This window comes from Danaus plexippus, chromosome 15 (assembly GCF_018135715.1).
Source record: "Danaus plexippus chromosome 15, MEX_DaPlex, whole genome shotgun sequence".
Taxonomy (NCBI): domain Eukaryota; kingdom Metazoa; phylum Arthropoda; class Insecta; order Lepidoptera; family Nymphalidae; genus Danaus; species Danaus plexippus.
Genome location: NC_083547.1, coordinates 3633568 through 3652844, shown reverse-complemented (window position 1 = coordinate 3652844; position 19277 = coordinate 3633568). Strand labels below are relative to the sequence as shown.

The window sequence follows — 19277 nt, the reverse complement described above, 5'->3', positions numbered from 1 at the left end:
CGTACTTATAGTTCTATATTTGTACCAGTAATTATCAGTGTTGTTTTTTTAAATATTATTAAACAGTATATGTTACTTAGTTTTACATTACTTTAATCAAGTAAAATTAATTATTAAATCTTATATCACATTAAATGTTACATTCATAGCTTTCTTCATCTACACATTTCCCTTTCTTCTTATGAAACACTTCATCGGAGTCACATGCTTTTATCTTACGCCTAAATGTTGAGTTTCTAGCTTTCTTACATACGTAATATTTTCTACAGTTCTCTGGATCTTCAAATTTACCTTCTCTTTCACATTCGAAATAATCTTTCTTAGCAAATCCTTCCTTGGACTTTTCAACAGATACTTCTTTTGTATTCTTCGAATTATTTTCTCCTGATTTAGACATGCTAAGTGATTCTTGAGTACATTTTGTATTTCTTTTATCTAAATAGTAGCCTTTTTGACATTGTAATGTAAATCTTATGAACCCATTATTTTTCTTAACACAAATAAAGTAACTGTTGTTCGATAATATATTATTAAATCTACCGCTGGTCGTACATTTAAACTGATTATTTCTTATGCAATGTGCAACATTTTTAGTACATTGTTTTAAAAATTCACTGAATACAGTATTAGGAGGGCAAACACGTATTAGTGGCTTAGGTAGTCCAATGCATAAATAAAATTTACTACAATTAAAGCGATCAGAGTACTTTCCACGTTGGACACATACAAATTCGGGTACAATTTTTATTACGCCAGTATAATCATTAGGTTGTTCTGTTCTAACAGTTGATTTAGAGATAATATTTGTTTTATTTTCATTAATAATTTTAGTAACTTTATTAATTGTGGGCTTGGTGGTGGCTCTGTAGTAAAAATTGGTCGTTGCCAAAGAATCGGTTAAATCACTGTGTATTAGTTTATCCTTTGTTGTTGATGTTCTTGTTGAGTTAACGTCTAAACCTAAATTTATTGAATCTGCAGGAAATTTTTCGATATCCAAATAATTTAACGTAGATTCGGAATAGGGAAGTGATGTTCCAGTAGTTTGAGTTTCTACAAATGTTTTTCCAGATAATGATTCATCGATCGATGGAGATAGTGCATCTGTCACATCTTTGCTTAAACTTGTTTTAGACACAGATGAAAGTAATAATTTATTGTCATTGGTATTTGCGTTACCAGTATTTTTTAAATTATCATAACAGCTGGCATTTAAGGCTTGGTGGTCAGTTGACTCATTATTACGTTCTAACTTATATGTTTCATTTATCTCTGGCAAAGATGTTTGTATTTTTGACGAGGATTTAAAATAAAAATCTGACGAATTGTTAGTATTAGATGAATTCGATTGATTAATTATTTCGTTGCGATCAATAACATCGGCGAGTATTGATTTATTTTGCATTGTATCATATTTAACATTATTAAAGCTATCCAGTTTATTTTTTTGATTAGGATCAATCATTTTATTATTACTGTTAGTGGTTGGGGAATCAGGTAAGTTATACAGATAATCTTTTTCTTTGACTGCTTTAGTAGTGTTTGAGTTCAGTGATAGATTGACAGTTTTGTTTGAATATTCAACATTAACACCCTCTACCTGGGTTAGTAGTTGCCCATTTGCGGATTGTTTTGTATTATATTCATTTTCATGAAATTTCTCTCTTACACTATAGTCATTAACTATTGTAGCTATAGATATTTCTTCTGTAAAAAAACGCTGAGCAGAATTGGTGACGTTCGTAAAATAACTTTTAAAAGGACTTTGGTAATTACCAGTAACTGACGTAAATATATTTTTTTCAGTGCCGTTATTCTCCCAACCCGACATAATTTCTACAGGAAAAAGTTTTTCTTCTACATAATAACTCTCCGGGTTTTTGCCCTCTGTTACTGTTGTTTTGTTTCTGTTTTTCTCAATTATATTCTGTTCTTCAAAAATTTTATCATTAATAGAAATTGGTACTTTTACTACTCGTTTGGTTTCTGTAATCGACTTAGTAAAATTTGCAACCTTAAATATGTTATCGAATGTACTCGTCTTAGTTGTATCCGTTAAAACTTTATCCAAGGTAGAAACGTTTGAATTAATAGGAGTTAAAGAATCTATGGTTAAAATGGCCTCTTTTTCATATTGAGTAACATTTTGGTTCTCATTGCTTTTAGACGTTAATCTATATTCTGTTGTCATATCTAAATTTATAGAGCTGGATTTAAAGTCATTCGAATGTTTTAAGGGAAAGGAAGAAGAATCTTTAATATTTATATCTGGAAAGCTAACATTGTATATATTTATAGAATTCCTTGATGAACCTGTTTCGGAAAAATTTTTGCCCATAATTGTAATTTTTTTCATAATTTCAGTTGTCGTATCAGACCAATCTAATAAATTAGAAGAATCGTAAATTTCAGTTGAATTTTTAAAAATATTTTGGTTTTTATTAATTTTAAAATTGTCTGCATCAATACTTCTTACTTCATTATGAAGGTATGTCGAAATAAAATCAAAGGATCCATTTAAGTCAGATGCATCCGAGCTTGTGGTTACATTTAACAAATACATTGGTTTCTCCAAATTTGTTGAAAAGGTGGCATTATCTGAAGGATTGTTCTTTTCTGAATAACTCAAAGAGAGAGGAAGTCTGGGCTCCTTCAATTGGTAAGCTTTTGGTTCGCTTGATACATCTGTATGAAGTTTTGATACATGTTGTTGAACAGCTAGTGGAGTAGTTATGGATAATAATCCATCAACTGTTGTCTCACCTTTACGGGTTGCCAACATAGAATCTTGTATAGATTTTATTTTGGTTAAATTAACTGTCGATTCTTTAATTAATGGGTTTTCAATCAAAAACTTTGTCATATTATCTCCATTTTTAAACGTTAAATTGTCTCTGAGCCACTCAGTTTCGTTTTTATCTCTTTTTTCTATTATAATGGATTCGGGCTCTTTTAATTTTAAACCATTCTGGCTTGTCTCTAAAGGTTTCGTATTATTAACAGGCAAAACTTTATGTTTATTTTCTGACAGTGATAGTGGGGACATAGTCAACTCATTAGAAAGAGTATTGGAAGTGAAAAAGTTAGTTGAAGCTGTAGTAACTAAAGATGAACTAAAACTCATACCGCCTTTTCGACTTTCCGGTTTCATCGGGAAGTCTAGGATATTTAAATCAGAATAAGGTTCGTTTGCATCTGCTGTTGCATCTGCTGTTGAATGGAACAACAAAGGAGTTTCAGTAGGAATATGTTTTTCTACTTCTATTTTATTATAAGATAAAGGTTCTGTACTCACTTTGATCAACTCTATTGAAATGTTTCCTGGCAATAATACGTCTGAACCACCTAAAATAATCGGTCGTATTTCGTTGATCACATCTACTGTTGTCGCAGCCGGCGTCGTATGTATCTCCGTCGAAGTACGATTTTCAACTTTCATTTTATTATAAGGTATAGATTCAGTACTCAGGTTAGACAAGCTTTTTGAAGTGTTTTCTTTGAATAATACGTCTGAATCACTTAAAACAACCGATCGTATTTCGTTGGTCACATCTACTGTTGTCGCAGCCGGCGTTGTATGTATCTCCGTCGAAGTACGATTTTCAACTTTCATTTTATTATAAGGTATAGATTCAGTACTCAGGTTAGACAAGCTTTTTGAAGTGTTTTCTTTGAATAATACGTCTGAATCACTTAAAACAACCGATCGTATTTCGTTGGTCACATCTACTGTTGTCGAAGCCGGCGTTGTATGTATCTCCGTCGAAGTACGATTTTCAACTTTCATTTTATTATAAGGTATAGATTCAGTAGTCAGGTTAGACAAGCTTTTTGAAGTGTTTTCTTTGAATAATACGTCTGAATCACTTAAAACAACTGGTCGTATTTCGTTGATCACATCTACTGTTGTCGAAGCCGGCGTTGTATGTATCTCCGTAGAAGTACGATTTTCAACTTTCATTTTATTATAAGGTATCGATTCTGTAGTCACATTAATCAAGCTTTTTGAAGTGTTTTCTTTGAATAATACGTCTGAATCACTTAAAACAACTGGTCGTATTTCGTTGATCACATCTACTGTTGTCGAAGCCGGCGTTGTATGTATCTCCGTAGAGGTACGATTTTCAACTTTCATTTTATTATAAGGTATAGATTCAGTACTCAGGTTAGACAAGCTTTTTGAAGTGTTTTCTTTGAATAATACGTCTGAATCACTTAAAACAACCGATCGTATTTCGTTGGTCACATCTACTGTTGTCGCAGCCGGCGTTGTATGTATCTCCGTCGAAGTACGATTTTCAACTTTCATTTTATTATAAGGTATCGATTCTGTAGTCACATTAATCAAGCTTTTTGAAGTGTTTTCTTTGAATAATAAGTCTGAATCACTTAAAACAACCGGTCGTATTTCGTTGATCACATCTACTGTTGTTGCAGCTGGCGTTGTATGTATCTCCGTAGAGGTACGATTTTCAACTTTCATTTTATTATAAGGTATAGATTCAGTACTCAGGTTAGACAAGCTTTTTGAAGTGTTTTCTTTGAATAATACGTCTGAATCACTTAACACAACTGGTCGTATTTCGTTGATCACATCTACTGTTGTCGAAGCCGGCGTTGTATGTATCTCCGTCGAAGTACGATTTTCAACTTTCATTTTATTGTAAGGTATCGATTCTGTAGTCACATTAATCAAGCTTTTTGAAGTGTTTTCTTTGAATAATAAGTCTGAATCACTTAAAACAACCGATCGTATTTCGTTGGTCACATCTACTGTTGTCGCAGCCGGCGTTGTATGTATTTTCGTAGAAGTATGATTTCCAAGTTCAATTTTCTTATAAGGTACAGATTCTGTAGTCAGGTTAGACAAGCTTTTTGAAGTGTTTTCTTGTAATAATACGTTTGGATCACCCAAAATAATCGGTCGTATTTCGTTGGTCACATCTAGTTTTGTCTCAGGTGCTGCTTTTTTAACCTCTATCGTTGCAAATAAGTCAGCTTTATCAAATGTTGTTGTTGTTGTATTCAAAATCAATGTAGGCTCAGAAGAGGATTCAAATTTTGGAGTTGTTTCTTTAGCTAAGTAATCCAAAGTAGTAATAGAAATTTCATCTTTGGTGGTCTGATATGATATTGTCTCGGTTGTAACTGTAGTAGTATTTGGGAACAACGACGATGTCAGAGCACCACCTAATCTTTTGGTTTTGTAAAAGTCTTCCCAGTCTTTCAACACCAAAGTCCGAGATTCGTTATTCGCTTCTGTACTTAAAGTTACACCTTCTGTAGGCGACATTACTTTGTCATCAGGGAAATGGGTTTGCGCTGAAGTTGTATGTTTTGTATCATTTAAAAAAGCTAAAGGTGCTAAAGAATTCAAAGATTTTTTTAAATTTAATGTATCCTTGTCAGGTGTTTGTTCTATATCAATGTGTGTGAAGTTTTGTTTATCTAAGAACAAATCAATTTTCGTATTACTATCTACACCGTTATCTAAAACAATAATTCTTTGACTAGTTATATTATTTACATTCCCAGACGTCGTTGGTAAACTAGGTGTTGATATTATAATATGGCTGTCATTGAATTTGAATAATTCATTATTCTCTAAATTGGGATAAATATATTTTCCTTTTTCAATATCAACTTCTGTATTACTACTATATATAGTTGAAGGAAACTGATCATTTGTGTCTTCAATAGGCCTTGGAGGAAAGGTTTTGTCTTTTATCTTCTGAAGAGCTTGCTTATCTTTAGCCTTATTTAAATTTATTTGTAATTTAGTTTCAGCTGTGTCGTAGGTTTCAGTTGTTGTTATAAATAATGAATTTAGTTCTGAGCTAACATTGACAGACCTACTAATTAATGGAGGTCCAATCGTAGAAAATTCTAAATGGTAACTATTTGTAATAAAATCTGATTTATTGTATCGAGAATAATTATATGTTGTCGCCGAATCAAGGTCATTAGGAACAGTAACTCTATTTGGCAAGTTATTATCGTCCAATATGTGAGTTGTGTCTTGATTACTGTTTTGAAGTAGAAACTTGGACACGGTATTTAAGTCAGTACTTTTCAAGTTATTCAAGTCTTGATTCAGACTATCATTAAGATCTGGTGAAACACTTGAAGTAGCCGGTTGTTGTGGTAGTGATGTTGAATTTTTATTTATTAAGTTATCATTTGAAACTCTATCTAGTAAGGTCGAATAAGATAGTGGAGTCTCAGTACTATTACTCGTATCATTATAATTTTCGGTCACTGATTGAATTATATTTGGTGGCAAAATTTTAATATTTTTTGGCAAAACAATATTTTTTTCAGGATTTAATAACTCCCGAGAACTCTGAAGAGTATTACTAGAATTTAAAGTACTTAAATTAGCGACAGTCACTTTATTTAGTACATAATGACTTGGTAAAGTAGATATAGGTCTCGCAGAGGTGCTGTCTGTGTTTTCGTAATTTTTTGACAATTTTCTACCTGGCTCCTGATTTGTAGGAAATACTGTTGTTACATCCGAATATTCCCCAGAGGACACACCAATACTTTCAAACAGTTCGTTCGTTACTTCACTTTGCACTGTCACTGTAGAAGAAGTGGTCGTTTTCTCATACTCACATTCATATAGGTTATATGATTTACACACTGTATCTTGTGGACACGGAATTAAATATTCGTCCACAGTCGTCGATATTCCTCCGCCAAAATCAACGCATATCTTGAAATGTGTCGAATTCACGCAGTGAAAAGCTTTCCCATTGCAGTCAATATTTGAGCACGCTGCGCACGGCAGCATTAAAATTAACTGAGAATAAAAATATATTTCTTTAATTAGTAGCGGCAGAATGAACTGAATAATCTATTTATGTATTAATTTACCACAAATATCAAAAAGTTTTTGAATCCAATAATGCAAAATTCCATGGTCACATTTCAATGTATGTCACTGAACACACTTGCGTTTTATCTCATTGTTTTCAGGGAAATAACAGTATCTTGTTCATGTCAGATAATTTGAGTGAACACTTGGGAATTTATTTACTTAACAACATCTCATGTACACAATGAGACATGTGGATGTTAAGCAAATAATTTTGACATCTTATTTCCTCCAATAAGATCACCATTGGTACATGTTTATTTATATCTATGACGAGAATTAAAATCAAATCCAAACAACAGTATTGTTGGCCTTAGAATGTCACTTTGATTTCATATATAAAACTATTTTTTCATTTAAACTACTTCGAAAGGAATATGGATATTCTTGTAATAGAAACATAGTTTGATTCCACCGCACCATCCTACTTACTTATCTTATTATAGCAAGATTTTACACGAATTTCCTTTATTAAACCATTTTCAAATCTATGTTTATAAGAGTAAAATAATAAAATGTCTGACTGTATAGATATTTTTTTCCATTTCATGGCTTCGTTCACTGAATAGAATTATTACTTGTAAATATTTTTTGGTATTGAAGTGATGACCTCTTTAAATCTTTTTTAACCATAGACATACAAAGAACATATTTACAATTATTTATCATATCAATAATTAAAGTTACCAATTAAAGTAAACTGGAGTAATAACTAAAGTATAAATATTGTTATAAGCTTTAAAAGAAGTGATTTGCACAAAAAATTTAATAAAATAATTTTTATTCAAAACATTTACGAGACTTGTTTTTAATTGAATAATATGTACAAATTTCCCCTGAGACGTTTATCAAGGTGATAATGCAAATGAAACCTACTTATCTTAATTAGACGTTACAATTTGGATTTTACGCTATTATTCACGTAAACGTAAATAATTATTCCCTTTCATATCATGCCTGGTATCTATCGACTTCTTTTAGTTATTTTTTTATGTAGAAGTATAAAAATAAACTTATTTGTATTTCGACATTACAGCAAAAAATTTTTCAATTTAATCCTAACATGACTACAGGTTCAACTTTTAAAAACAAAAAAATAATTTAATGCATATTTATATACAACTTTTTAATATTTATATGATTTTAAGTTAATTTCCTTAAATAAAATATCACATTGTCGTTAGCAATTTGCGAGAACAGCTGATTTACAATGTTTATACCAGCCATTTTCGTTTCAATCCATAAGACTTGACTTTGGTTTTGTATAAACATACCATAACTATGATCGCCCAAATCAAAGAAATAGCGGACATAGTTACACCTATAATTAAAAGGGACATTTGAAGACCGTTGTCTCTACCAATTACAAAAGAGAGTCCTACACAAAATAGAGCTATCAGAGCCGCAGATAGAGTTTCCAAGGTACTATGAATTTTTGCCCATTTCCGGGTTCCGACTAACTCGTGCGCTGTTTTCTCCCAACTTGATGTTATAATTCCGTAACCGAAGCCCGCTACCACATAACCAATGGAAAAAAGGTCTAGGTTTTCAGCTCGCAAGAACACTGAAACGCGAATAACAACAATTATGACAGTTTCTGAGTGCTAAAAAAATATTGTTCTCACTCTTCTGGGGTTTCTGAACGTATTGCATTAGTGTTTTGAGGCGCGAAAACATAAACAGATATTTTTATTTTAATGGAGGTAAAGTTAATTATTGTAAAGGTAACAACAACGTTTTTGTGATTTTAGAGAATCTAGCTCCGATAATAATAAGCGTACGAATAAATGAAATAAGAACACTTACCAAAACAAGCACACGTTGATATGGCTAGACCACAAACTGTAATGTATTTGTAATTGCTCCTCTTTGTTTGAACCAACCACGGTGTGCATATCGCGAAACATATCCAAGTAAAGCCTTGTAATGAAATGAGAAAATTTGCCTCAAGTATTGGTATATTCGGATGCATTCGTGATGCAATCACTGGCATAAGTACTGTTTGAACAGTTAAACTCAATTTGGTGAAATTAAGTAACAGGGCTGGATAAAATGCTCCGCAAGATAACGATCTAGTAAGGGGCTTCAGAAATGTATCATTTATAGTACATATCAGGTACATAAATCTTCGCTTAGCTTTGTATAATTTGTACGAAGGTATCCAAAATTTTCTTTTCAGATTAGTATATGTCGTTCGACTTCTAAATCCAAATGAATTAAAAAGCTTCTCCGTTTGAATATCTGTTATAGGTTCTATAGTGTCGTAAGTTACTTCTATTTCAGTGTTTTCATTTACTTCAATATTTCCTAAGGAATCTTTCCTCACTTGGCTTGTTATACATTCGTCTATATTATCTCCCAAAGTACTAAATCTTTTTATAGCGTTACTTAAACGTTTCTTATTTACACTTAAACTAAGTTCTGAGATGCTTATTTCGTCAGTTTCACTTTCTTCTGGAATTTCAGGAAGGATTTCAACACCAAATACATTTCTTCTTTTCTCTTCTGGACTGGGCGGCGGAGTTATAGTTTCCAAAATATTACCGTCATCACAATCAAACTCATCTACCCGGTGTAAATTATCGTCTGATGGACTCTTCCAGCATTTCTTTGTTAAGCTATGCAGTTGCAGTTCAGTACCGAACAAATTTTCAATACCTTCATTTTTATAACATGTTAAAGTCTGTGACAATTCTTTATAATTAGAAAAATAAGCGTATTTTTTTGTTTCATCTACCTTCAGTAACAAAATAGCGGGTAAGGTTTGCAGCATGATACCTCCAAGTACAATATAAGAATAGACATAGCCGTAAATGTTTGTGAGAACAAACAAAATATGAGGAAAAAGTGACAGTCCAACGGCCTGCCCAGTAAAGCACATGCCCCTTACGAGTCCTAGACGAGAGTCGTAAGTCTCGTACAAAACTGCATCAACTTGAGTGGAAATCAAAGACGCTCCAAAACCTACAAAATAATTAAATAGCTACATAAAACAATAAAAAATAGTTAACGCTGACAAGGCCAATTTACCTCCAAGTATTCCATAAACGACCGGTTGAAAATATAGCGGAATGAAGGCACAAATAATCAAACTTAAGATAATTATGAATAGTCCGGTGGCAGTCATCACTCGATACCCCACTGGTCCACCCCAAGAATCCGCAGCTTCTCTGAACCAACATTCTGAAATAAAAAAATCAGATTAACGTAGTTGATCCCATAGATATATAACTCAAAAATAATGTCAAAGCATTTTAGATATAATATGAAACTAATCTTACGTGTCAAACCATACACAAATAGAAATGAAGACGGCGCAGCCAGGCCTACCCATAGCGGCACTTCATTACTCGCCAACTGAACCCATAGGACGCCATACGATAAAATTAGATTTGGAATGCATATCTGAAATTATATCAAAAAGATTATTAAATTTGATTTGTGTTTTCTGATATCTGATATGAGATAACAATTTTTGTTCTTTATTAAATATGTAAGTTTCTATAAATATATTGGTAACTTATGAAAAGTTAATATAACATTAATAAAGATGTTATATCAAAATACCATATTTTCATAAAATTAAAATCAGTAACAGCAACCACAAATTAACAATTTCTGCTTGAACATGATAAATTCCAAAGTTTTTCATTGGTAATATTTGAAACCTTAAAAACTTATCCTTATGTATCTAGAAAAATATTGCCATTTTTACTTATCGTACTCATGTAACAAAATTCCGCGATATTTATTAAAGTAGTAAAAATAATAAAGGAAAAAGATATTTAACTATGTTAAAACAAGATTAAATACAAATTAGTAATCTTCACCTTTAAGACTAAGATAGACACACCATACGTGTTAAAATTTATCATAATCATTAATACTGTTTTTAAGACACCGACATTAATATGGATTATAAAAGAATTTCCATCCATAACATGATAAGGGACGACTTATTTACATTATTAAAAGTCCATAGTTTATCGACTAATTCCTCATTCTGTACCCTTGCTCTTGATATCATGAAATTAAACACGGGCAGTTCTATATCTCCATTCGTAGACCTACGTCAATACTATCAAGTGCGAAGGTTTCTAAAGTAGTTTATTTATATGTATGTATATCACATGGAGATGATGAAGATTTTATGCAATCTCTCCAAGATTAGATTATTATTATTCTATACCAACATATTGATCCAGTAAAGTAATGAAACTTCTCATTATATTAATCTCGGATGACGAGGATGATGCTGTTGTTTTCAATTCAGAGATAACAATAATTGGTGAAGACGTAAATATATTACAGCGGTTGGTGTTTTTCTTATTTATTCACTATTAGTTCACCGACCACTGGTAGACAGAATTTACCCCAGTTGGATATATATTTTTAATTTAAGCTATGGCTTATTTCATAATGCAGTCGTGGAATATTTTGCCAATGTCAAATTGAAAAAAAAGTCGTAATCAAAAAGATTGTTTTTTATCTTTCCTCAAATTTAAATCTTCATGAAATAGAGATAGACATCCGCACTACAATTCAGGTAAACTTAATTGAGTAAATGTTTCTCATAACGTAACAATGAAATGTAGACTGAGTGGTAAAATTTTAAAATATGATTATTATTTGTCCTTCACAAATACTTCACACGTAACTTTCTACACAATATGTAGTTAGTACAAACGAAATTCATAAAAACTACATATTTATTGTACCAATAATTTGTTAAATTAATTTTATAATATGTTTGTGATCAACAACAAGATACTCTTACAAAACAGCTATTGTATTGAAATAAAAATAAACATTAAACTAAATTATAAATAAACAAAGCTTTGTTACTCCGTTTTCTAAATATCTGATAAAAAGTAAATTCTATAAACATATTAAGTCAATAATATTATATAATGAACCAAATGCTGTGCTAACCATTGCTTGAAAAAATAAATAAATGTATTCATTTTTTTATATTTTCGAACGGAAAAAATTTATATATTCATATCAAACAACATAAACAGCCGTACTAATTTTGAAATATTAGAAAAGACATTAGAATAGGTTAATATTTTATAAGTTATAAAATGTTTATTTAAGAAACAAAAAATACGTCACTGTCAACAAATTTATGAAGGACGGCATTATTTGTTTTCTATGCCAATTAAATGCATGCGAATTATGCAAACTTAGCAAAATCATATCACCTTATCAGTATACGAAGGGTATATGTGATAAGGAATTTTATATATTCCATGTTATGTCTCAGAACTATTCAAGTGACATTACAATATCTTAATACCATTTGATGTTTTCTTGTCACATAATTATTATGATGGCACTAGATGATGTATTGTTATTGATATCTTGTTTGTACTTACGTAAATGAAGATGTAATGATACGTAAGTACCCATATTCTACGTATACTTTAAAAATATCTTTTTTAATAATTTCCTGTGCTAGATAATGAAAATCAATTTATTTAAAAAAAATTCTTGTCACATTTTCGTTCCGTTATTAAACTCGTATTATTTTATTGATTGGATAAAGAAAGTATTTTCTTTTTAATTGTAGATTAGTTTAATATTTCTAAAGCGATAAATACCAAACCATAATCATAGTTCTAATATACAAACATACTTCTAACCTCCGTAAAACACAAACGCATATAAGATAACAATATATTAACGTCCAAGTAAAACTAGTAAATATATACATACATTTAAAAATATAGCGGATATGAGCAGCGGCCAGCGCCATGAAAAGCCCTTTGATTGTTGGTCACCTTCCATTTAGGTGTTTTTCTTTTTAATATAAAAAGTTCGTAACCATTTTAGTTATTATCAAAACACTTCACAGCAGATCATGTGTTCAACACAATAGTATTGGAACTTCGCTCAAGCATGACGCATTAACAACTATTCATATAACATATTGACAGTATCGGGAGACCTGTGCGCGGCTACTTTGTCTTATCTTATCATATTTGGTGGCCATTTAAAATACTAGTTACCATCATAGTGAAGAAATTTTAAAAATAATACTGAATAAATCTTAAACTTTATAAGAATTATAATTATAATCTGTTAGATCTCGTCGCGTCATTTAAATTGGATAATTGGTCATGAAAAATATTCAGCCTTAGCAGAAATCGATTCGGTATTTCAAAAAATACTACGAAGATATGTATGTCTATAACTATGATCTATTTGTAGGTACAATTAGTTTTCAATTCTACCGTTGTTTAAAAATTTTATTGTCTTAAATTTAGCTAACCTATTAACAAATGAGTGTAATTATAAAATATTTTAATTTTGCTTGCCTATGAGACAGAGTTTCCGTCACAGGATTAGAGCAGGAAATGTATACAAAATAGTGTAAACTACTGACTAATAGGTATTAAAATAGGTATCAACATTGTATATGTCCCTGCTATAGGATATAATACCCTATTGAATTATTGAACAGGGCGATCTCATCGTGAGACTTGCTTTTAAAACCGTGTTTCATGTTTTTAATTTAATTTCTATTCTCTTCATTTATCATATTCGGCGAAGTATGCAATAAAGGCAGGTGTATGTGATATTTTTATTTGAACAAATTCGACTCCGATTATTATTAATTATCCCTTAGAGAAAAAACTAAGTTTACACGCCATTCATCAGAAAAAGAGTGCAGCTACAATTGCTTCAATTTGCATGTAATCTGTCTGGAAATATCCAATCGTTATCAGCTTCTGACAGAAAATGTTCCAACTGCATTTCTTGGGCAATTAGTAACAGCGGTATTAGGTTTAAACAAATTGCCTTTTTGCTTTTTGCCCTCTACACAATTCTTCTAATTATTAAAATGCCTAGGGCGAGTACACACCCGAAAAAAGAAACACCTTTAGATTGCTGCAATACGGACATGACTTTACAAAAAAGGCTCCGTAATTTAAGAAGGCATTTTGATCACACGCTTTTTTTAAATAAAGCAAAAAAATCGAAAGGACAATTAAGTATCATTTATATCACAATTTGAAGCAGTTCAAACGTGATTGAAAAAAATTACTGTAAAGTTTTTTTTTTATTTACAGTTGTACTTTAAATGCTCCATCGAATTTTAAATAACTTCAGTTGTAAATAAACAGTTAATTTAAACAATTTCATTGAATGACTCCGACAAACTCCGATATTTTCTTAAAATTCCTTTCGTTTCATCCAATTTTTGAAAATGCTAACTGTTCAGATTCTCATATTTTTGTTACCATATTAATATAGGTATATGTAATCTTAATAGATTTGAGACTTTCGCATTTTTTTCACACTTGAAGACATTTCTGGCCTTATAGTTTATGTTATGATGAGCCCAGTGAAGCTTTCTGAACTTCCCCAGATTTTTATTTATGTTTATTTTTATACAACGATGGTGACAAAAAAAAGTGCAGCCTATCCGTTTTTCGCGATATTTCGAAAAAGGTAAGTCGTCTAACTCATTTGGAGAGCAAGGGTGTGTAGATGGACCCCTAAATTGTTTGACTACCGATGCAGAGGTTTTTAATACACATATTTCCTCATAAATACCTTGTCGTTTATCTAAATTAAATCAAAATGCCCCACCTTCCCATTATGAACCTAAAAAGTTAAAATGTATTTGAAATATTTTTTATTAACTCTAATATCTAAAGCATTTTTTCTTTCAGCTGTTTATTGGAATATGTGATATATGGAAACTTTGACTTTATATTTTTTTATATATGTATATTTAATAACTACTATTTATATATAAAAGTAAAATATTCCAATATACCATATTTTTAACAAACACAACACAATTCCAGTTCACACAAATTGAAATAATTTTGATAGACAGTCAATGCCAACACACAATTGACATCTGACAACTGACATTTAATAAAATAGTGAACATTGTTTATCATTTGTATGTGAAATTATATATTTTTTAAACTAAATAATCACAACTCGTATAATTGTACTTATATAGCAATATATACTCCAATATTTCAGACATAAACATGAGCCAAGAAGATATAGACGAATATTCAAACTCTATAAAAAGACTTAAAAATGAGAGCACTATAACAGGAATTAGCGAAGAAGAGTTTACTAAAATGTATTTTCAATCTTTGAATGAATTGAATAGAGAGAGATTAAAGAAATCAAATAGGAAAACCAATACCATATTCGTAATACCTATTTTAGTTATTTTTTTTATAACAATAGCATACAATTATAAATTCGTATACAGCTGTTTAATTTGTAATATGCAAGAATATATATATCCGGGATTGAGATTGTTAAGAAAGATATCCATTCCATTTGTGGCATTATTTCCATCTTTAACAGGTAAGTGCCAAAGATGAAAATCTATCGGGAGCTCTTACTCATTAGAAATTCAAAACATCTCATATAACTACAGGAAAAAATATAGATACTTATAATAATTGAATTTACCACATTAAATTGTTAAATTAATTTCAATTAGACTATATATATATTTTTTTTTAAGTTTAATAAATAAGTATATATTGAATATTCATATAAGGTTTCTTTTAGAATTTTATCAAGAGACGTGTCTCATACAAAACCCATTCTTTACGGTAGTGGACATGGATTGCTGGCCATGCAGCTCCATTCATACTATTAGAGAAATCTCCAATCCTTTACCGATTCACACACAACAGAGTGCACCATTCGTTTACAAGGTACTTTTGCTATATTTAAAACCATTACTCAAAAGTGATTTTTGTGATTTATTAAGCATTCCTGGATTTTTATCAATAAAATTAAAAATAATTTAATATTTAAAATCACTTGTTTTCATAATTATGAAATGGTTTGTTCATTCTTATATATTTAATTATATATTTTTGATACAAATTGGTAATTCTAAAATTATAACAAAATTACATAATTATGTGCTCAAAATACAATTGAATTTCTAGATAGTTAAATGGAAGAGAATGGTTGTGTTAATTATTGTAGAGTACGGACTTTTTGTTATAGAGTAAAATTTAATAAATAAAAAAAATTAATAATTATTTTAGTTAAGTGAAAAAAAAAATACATTACAATGTTATAATAACATACTTATTTTTCACTATGCCAGTACATTAGATATATCCTTAGTTGGTTTTCATTCATAGCTTGAAAAATAGCAAAATTTTCTTTATATAAAAAAAAATATCTAATTTTGTATGAAATATTTAGGACTCAATGAATAATGTCTTTAAAGGTTAGTAAAAATAATGTTAAAGAGATATATTTAAGAATATACTTTTAGGATATAAGAGTGTTTGTTGTAAAATGGTATTTTAATACCAGAGATGCAATGTCACTAAACAAACTTAGAAAATTATATGCTTTTAAGAGTTTTTTGTTTAACAGAAGTTGGTATATGGACTTTAGACTGCCATTGTTATATCTTTCAGACCAAACAACATTCAATAAATTTCGATGATATAAAAAAACTGTATATAAATAATAGAGATTTATTTGACAAAGAGAGTCCAAAGATCTTAGTGAATAATAATTACTATGTTTCACCGAGAGATGTATTCAAGTCTGATTTACAGAACAAGGACTTATTTATTTGGTAGGTTATATTTAAAACAAACATCAAACACTCAACATTAATAGTTGTTATTATTTGAAATTATTTTTTTTTAGGAAATTTAATAACTTTAATGTAGCCAGGTTACTGAGGCAGATCATACCGAGACCAAAAGTTGTCCCAAAGTTTGGTCAAAGCACTGAAAGATTTATTATAATGGATTTTAAGCAGGACAAGTATAAAATACCAGACACAGAATGCAACAATTCTTTCCTTCTAACATTAAAAGGCAGCAGGATTGTGGAATTGAAACCGGCGGAAGAATGTAAACATGAATGCAAATCATTCAAATTGGAACTTAAAGAGAGTTATTTATGTAGGAATTTAATTAATTTATTTTATAGAGATAAATAAATATTTTCATACTAATGAATTTTTATATTTATTTACATGGTAAATATTTTCAGTATGGTATAATTGGTGGTACTGGCGACCTGTGGTTCAACAGTCATCGAGCAATGAAACATTTATAGCCCATGTTGGATCGTACTGTTAAAATACAAACAACTCTGAGGAACATATAAAACATGTATTATAATTGGTCTAAAATAAATTAACTAAAAATATTAAAAGCTTATTCAAACTTTTCTTTTAGTTTTTGTTTAAGTAAAACAGGAACTAGTGAAATGAGGGCGAATATGCTCAGAATAGTGACCGAAGTCCAGGACCAGGCGTCACTAGTAGATGTCAGAGTGTGAAGGGTCTGACCAGCTTGGATAGCCACAAATGATGGTGGCGCCACTCCTATAAAAAAATATTAACTCATAATAAATAGTGTACATATTGTGTTAAAAATTATAAGACATTGTTATTTAATGAATTATGTTTTAAATGTAATAAAATAGTTGACATTCCTATATTTAATTTACTTACCAATAAATGTCCCTAAAGCAAATGGCACAAGGGGAACCCCAATAACTGGAGCAGACATATTGATGAACCAATTTGGTAAGAATGGTGTCACTCTTAAAAATATAATGTAATTAAGCAAGTTATTTTTGTGTTTCGTCACAGCCTTTGACCATTGTTCTGCCCTTTCTGGGAAGAATTTCCTAACTAATCTTTTTCCTAATAGATTTGATAAGAAGAAACACAAACTTGCACCTATAGCTGAACAACAGCAGACGAGCACAAGTGCAAGATAAAAGGGAAACAGAAATCCAGACAGAATACTCAGGAATATTGACCCGGGTATTGCAAAAGTTTGTAAACTGATACATTTATTGAGGAATATTATTCATAGAATTAATGTAGTAAATAATTATGAAATATTTACAACTCAATATCTAATTAATAAAAGGATACAATATGTACACCATGAACACACCTAGTAATACTTCGTAAAAGTACTTTTCCTTATATCGATCTAAAACGAGACCTAATTGTTTGGCATCTTCGAGGTCCATTGGTAGCTTTATATGTTGCTTTTCTTCTCTAAAATTATGATTAATTAATAAATAATGTTAGATTTAATATCTCTTCCATTTTGGTTCAACTTACACTTCTAATTCAGGGAATTGTGAATATAATAGTCCCAAAGCTGTTAACGACATCACAAATATGATAGCAACTAGAGTCAAGGCTCTTGATGTAGATAGTCCTACTGCCTTATTTTTAATCATGTTGTGATCTGCTGTAATATTAATCATACTATGATTACTTCCTTATCTAGATTTCAATACAATTGGCAATTTTGACACTTCATTACAGAAGGGAAAATGGGGAATTAATATTAAGTAGAGGAAATAGGTACTTGGGATAGGATAATGTAGTCCAATGTAATCGGGTCGTATGTGCCTTATTCTTTTTTTAATATTAGACGTTGATGAAACAAAAGGGTCTTGAACATCACCTTGGTCTTGGGCGCGAGTCGCAGTACTTAGATTCATTGTATTAATTCTGACCTAAATCGTTTTTTAATAAATGAAGTTTCTTAATTTTATCACAAAAATAGTCACGAGTTATCCTATTAAATGCTTTAATACAGGTGTAGGGAAAAACCTAATAACTTCAAATGCAAATTGTTAAAATTTGAATTGCAGTATGACTGACTATAAATCCAGTGACCAAAAGTCACACAAATTACAAAATGATAAAAGTCAAAAACTCACATACATCAATATGACATTATATGTCAATGCCAAATATTGAACGTTGGCATAGAGGTCATAATTAAAGTAGCTACTGTTTAAATATTAACAATATAAAAATGTTATTTTTTTTATGCACATAACTTATTCTGTGTTTTAATATTTGTAGCTTTAATAAACAATTATATTAGATAATTTAATTAATTAATAGTAATATTGATGATATATAAATATGAAAATTTTTAGTAATACAAATTTTGACCGATCTATACAAGCTTCTATAAAAATTTCTATTCATTTTATAAAGTAGTCTTTCTTATAAACCAATATTGTTCTAAAGAAATTAATAACTATAGCAACATTTTCCCTTAATTTTATTTATCATAGTGACATTTTTAAAAAATATTTATATTATGTTCTTGCCATTTAAACATCACTATATTTTATAGCTCTATAATCTATAGTTTAAATTATTTTTTATCATATTGATTTTCGTTATGTACAGTTTAATAAGTAGGAGGACTATTACTCTGTTATGTAAACGTAATCCAAACAAAACCACCATTAGTTTATTCTTTTCTATGATCACAAGTATCTCGATTCTCGACACTTAAACCTTACAATTTTTTGACGATACATGTTTTTCCATAAGTGATATGTCTTACAAAATATATTAATAACAATATAAATTTAT

The 19277-nt window shown here is 30.1% G+C and overlaps 4 protein-coding genes across 8 annotated transcripts; 1 reads left to right on the top strand and 3 right to left on the bottom strand.

Moving 5' to 3' along the window:
* Positions 1 to 2: 2 nt before the first annotated feature.
* LOC116766508 (mucin-3B-like) lies at positions 3 to 7313 on the bottom strand. Of its 2 annotated transcripts, XM_032656387.2 has the most exons (3): positions 6880 to 7313; positions 3296 to 6805; positions 3035 to 3210 (listed from the first exon to the last, which is right to left on the bottom strand). In XM_032656387.2, exons 1-3 carry the CDS (start codon positions 6922 to 6924, stop codon positions 3169 to 3171), a joined length of 3597 nt encoding a protein of 1198 aa, XP_032512278.2. In that variant the 5' UTR covers positions 6925 to 7313; the 3' UTR covers positions 3035 to 3168. The 2 variants fall into 2 exon arrangements, with proteins under 2 accessions (XP_061378718.1, XP_032512278.2); XM_061522734.1 differs by having other exon boundaries at positions 3 to 6805.
* Positions 7314 to 7977: 664 nt separating this feature from the next.
* LOC116766295 (uncharacterized) lies at positions 7978 to 12850 on the bottom strand. 2 transcript variants are annotated; one of them, XM_032656106.2, is made up of 5 exons: positions 12599 to 12850; positions 10162 to 10285; positions 9911 to 10063; positions 8687 to 9844; positions 7978 to 8444 (listed from the first exon to the last, which is right to left on the bottom strand). In XM_032656106.2, exons 1-5 carry the CDS (start codon positions 12668 to 12670, stop codon positions 8095 to 8097), a joined length of 1857 nt encoding a protein of 618 aa, XP_032511997.2. In that variant the 5' UTR covers positions 12671 to 12850; the 3' UTR covers positions 7978 to 8094. The 2 variants fall into 2 exon arrangements, with proteins under 2 accessions (XP_032511997.2, XP_032511999.2); XM_032656108.2 differs by lacking the exons at positions 10162 to 10285; positions 12599 to 12850 and having other exon boundaries at positions 8687 to 9863; positions 9911 to 10043.
* On the top strand, positions 12167 to 17350 carry LOC116766296 (uncharacterized). Of its 2 annotated transcripts, none has more exons than XM_032656109.2 (6): positions 12167 to 12280; positions 14888 to 15226; positions 15437 to 15585; positions 16312 to 16475; positions 16550 to 16809; positions 16901 to 17350. In XM_032656109.2, the coding sequence occupies exons 1-6, from the start codon at positions 12274 to 12276 to the stop codon at positions 16987 to 16989; spliced, it is 1008 nt and encodes a 335-aa protein (XP_032512000.2). In that variant the 5' UTR covers positions 12167 to 12273; the 3' UTR covers positions 16990 to 17350. The 2 variants fall into 2 exon arrangements, with proteins under 2 accessions (XP_032512000.2, XP_032512001.2); XM_032656110.2 differs by lacking the exon at positions 12167 to 12280 and adding an exon at positions 14715 to 14801.
* Positions 16851 to 18586, bottom strand: LOC116766297 (transmembrane protein 41 homolog). Of its 2 annotated transcripts, none has more exons than XM_032656111.2 (5): positions 18346 to 18586; positions 17994 to 18126; positions 17799 to 17927; positions 17367 to 17704; positions 16851 to 17237 (listed from the first exon to the last, which is right to left on the bottom strand). In XM_032656111.2, the coding sequence occupies exons 1-5, from the start codon at positions 18380 to 18382 to the stop codon at positions 17068 to 17070; spliced, it is 807 nt and encodes a 268-aa protein (XP_032512002.1). In that variant the 5' UTR covers positions 18383 to 18586; the 3' UTR covers positions 16851 to 17067. The 2 variants fall into 2 exon arrangements, with proteins under 2 accessions (XP_032512002.1, XP_032512003.1); XM_032656112.2 differs by having other exon boundaries at positions 17994 to 18123.
* Positions 18587 to 19277: the final 691 nt, after the last annotated feature.

Coding starts and splice junctions, on each gene's coding strand:
- LOC116766508 (XM_061522734.1), bottom strand. CDS start 6,924: ATGGAATTTTGCATTATTGGATTCAAAAACTTTTTGATATTTGTG. Junction 6,806..6,879: donor AAAACTTTTTGATATTTGTG/GTAAATTAATAC, acceptor TTTTATTCTCAG/TTAATTTTAATGCTGCCGTG.
- LOC116766296 (XM_032656109.2), top strand. Junction 15,586..16,311: donor GTGCACCATTCGTTTACAAG/GTACTTTTGCTA, acceptor TATATCTTTCAG/ACCAAACAACATTCAATAAA. Junction 16,810..16,900: donor ACTTAAAGAGAGTTATTTAT/GTAGGAATTTAA, acceptor AAATATTTTCAG/TATGGTATAATTGGTGGTAC.
- LOC116766295 (XM_032656106.2), bottom strand. CDS start 12,670: ATGGAAGGTGACCAACAATCAAAGGGCTTTTCATGGCGCTGGCCGCTG. Junction 10,286..12,598: donor TATCCGCTATATTTTTAAAT/GTATGTATATAT, acceptor ATATAATTTCAG/ATATGCATTCCAAATCTAAT. Junction 9,845..9,910: donor CGTTTATGGAATACTTGGAG/GTAAATTGGCCT, acceptor ATTATTTTGTAG/GTTTTGGAGCGTCTTTGATT.
- LOC116766297 (XM_032656111.2), bottom strand. CDS start 18,382: ATGAATCTAAGTACTGCGACTCGCGCCCAAGACCAAG. Junction 18,127..18,345: donor GACTCGCGCCCAAGACCAAG/GTGATGTTCAAG, acceptor TTAATATTACAG/CAGATCACAACATGATTAAA. Junction 17,705..17,798: donor GTGTTCATGGTGTACATATT/GTATCCTTTTAT, acceptor TAAATGTATCAG/TTTACAAACTTTTGCAATAC.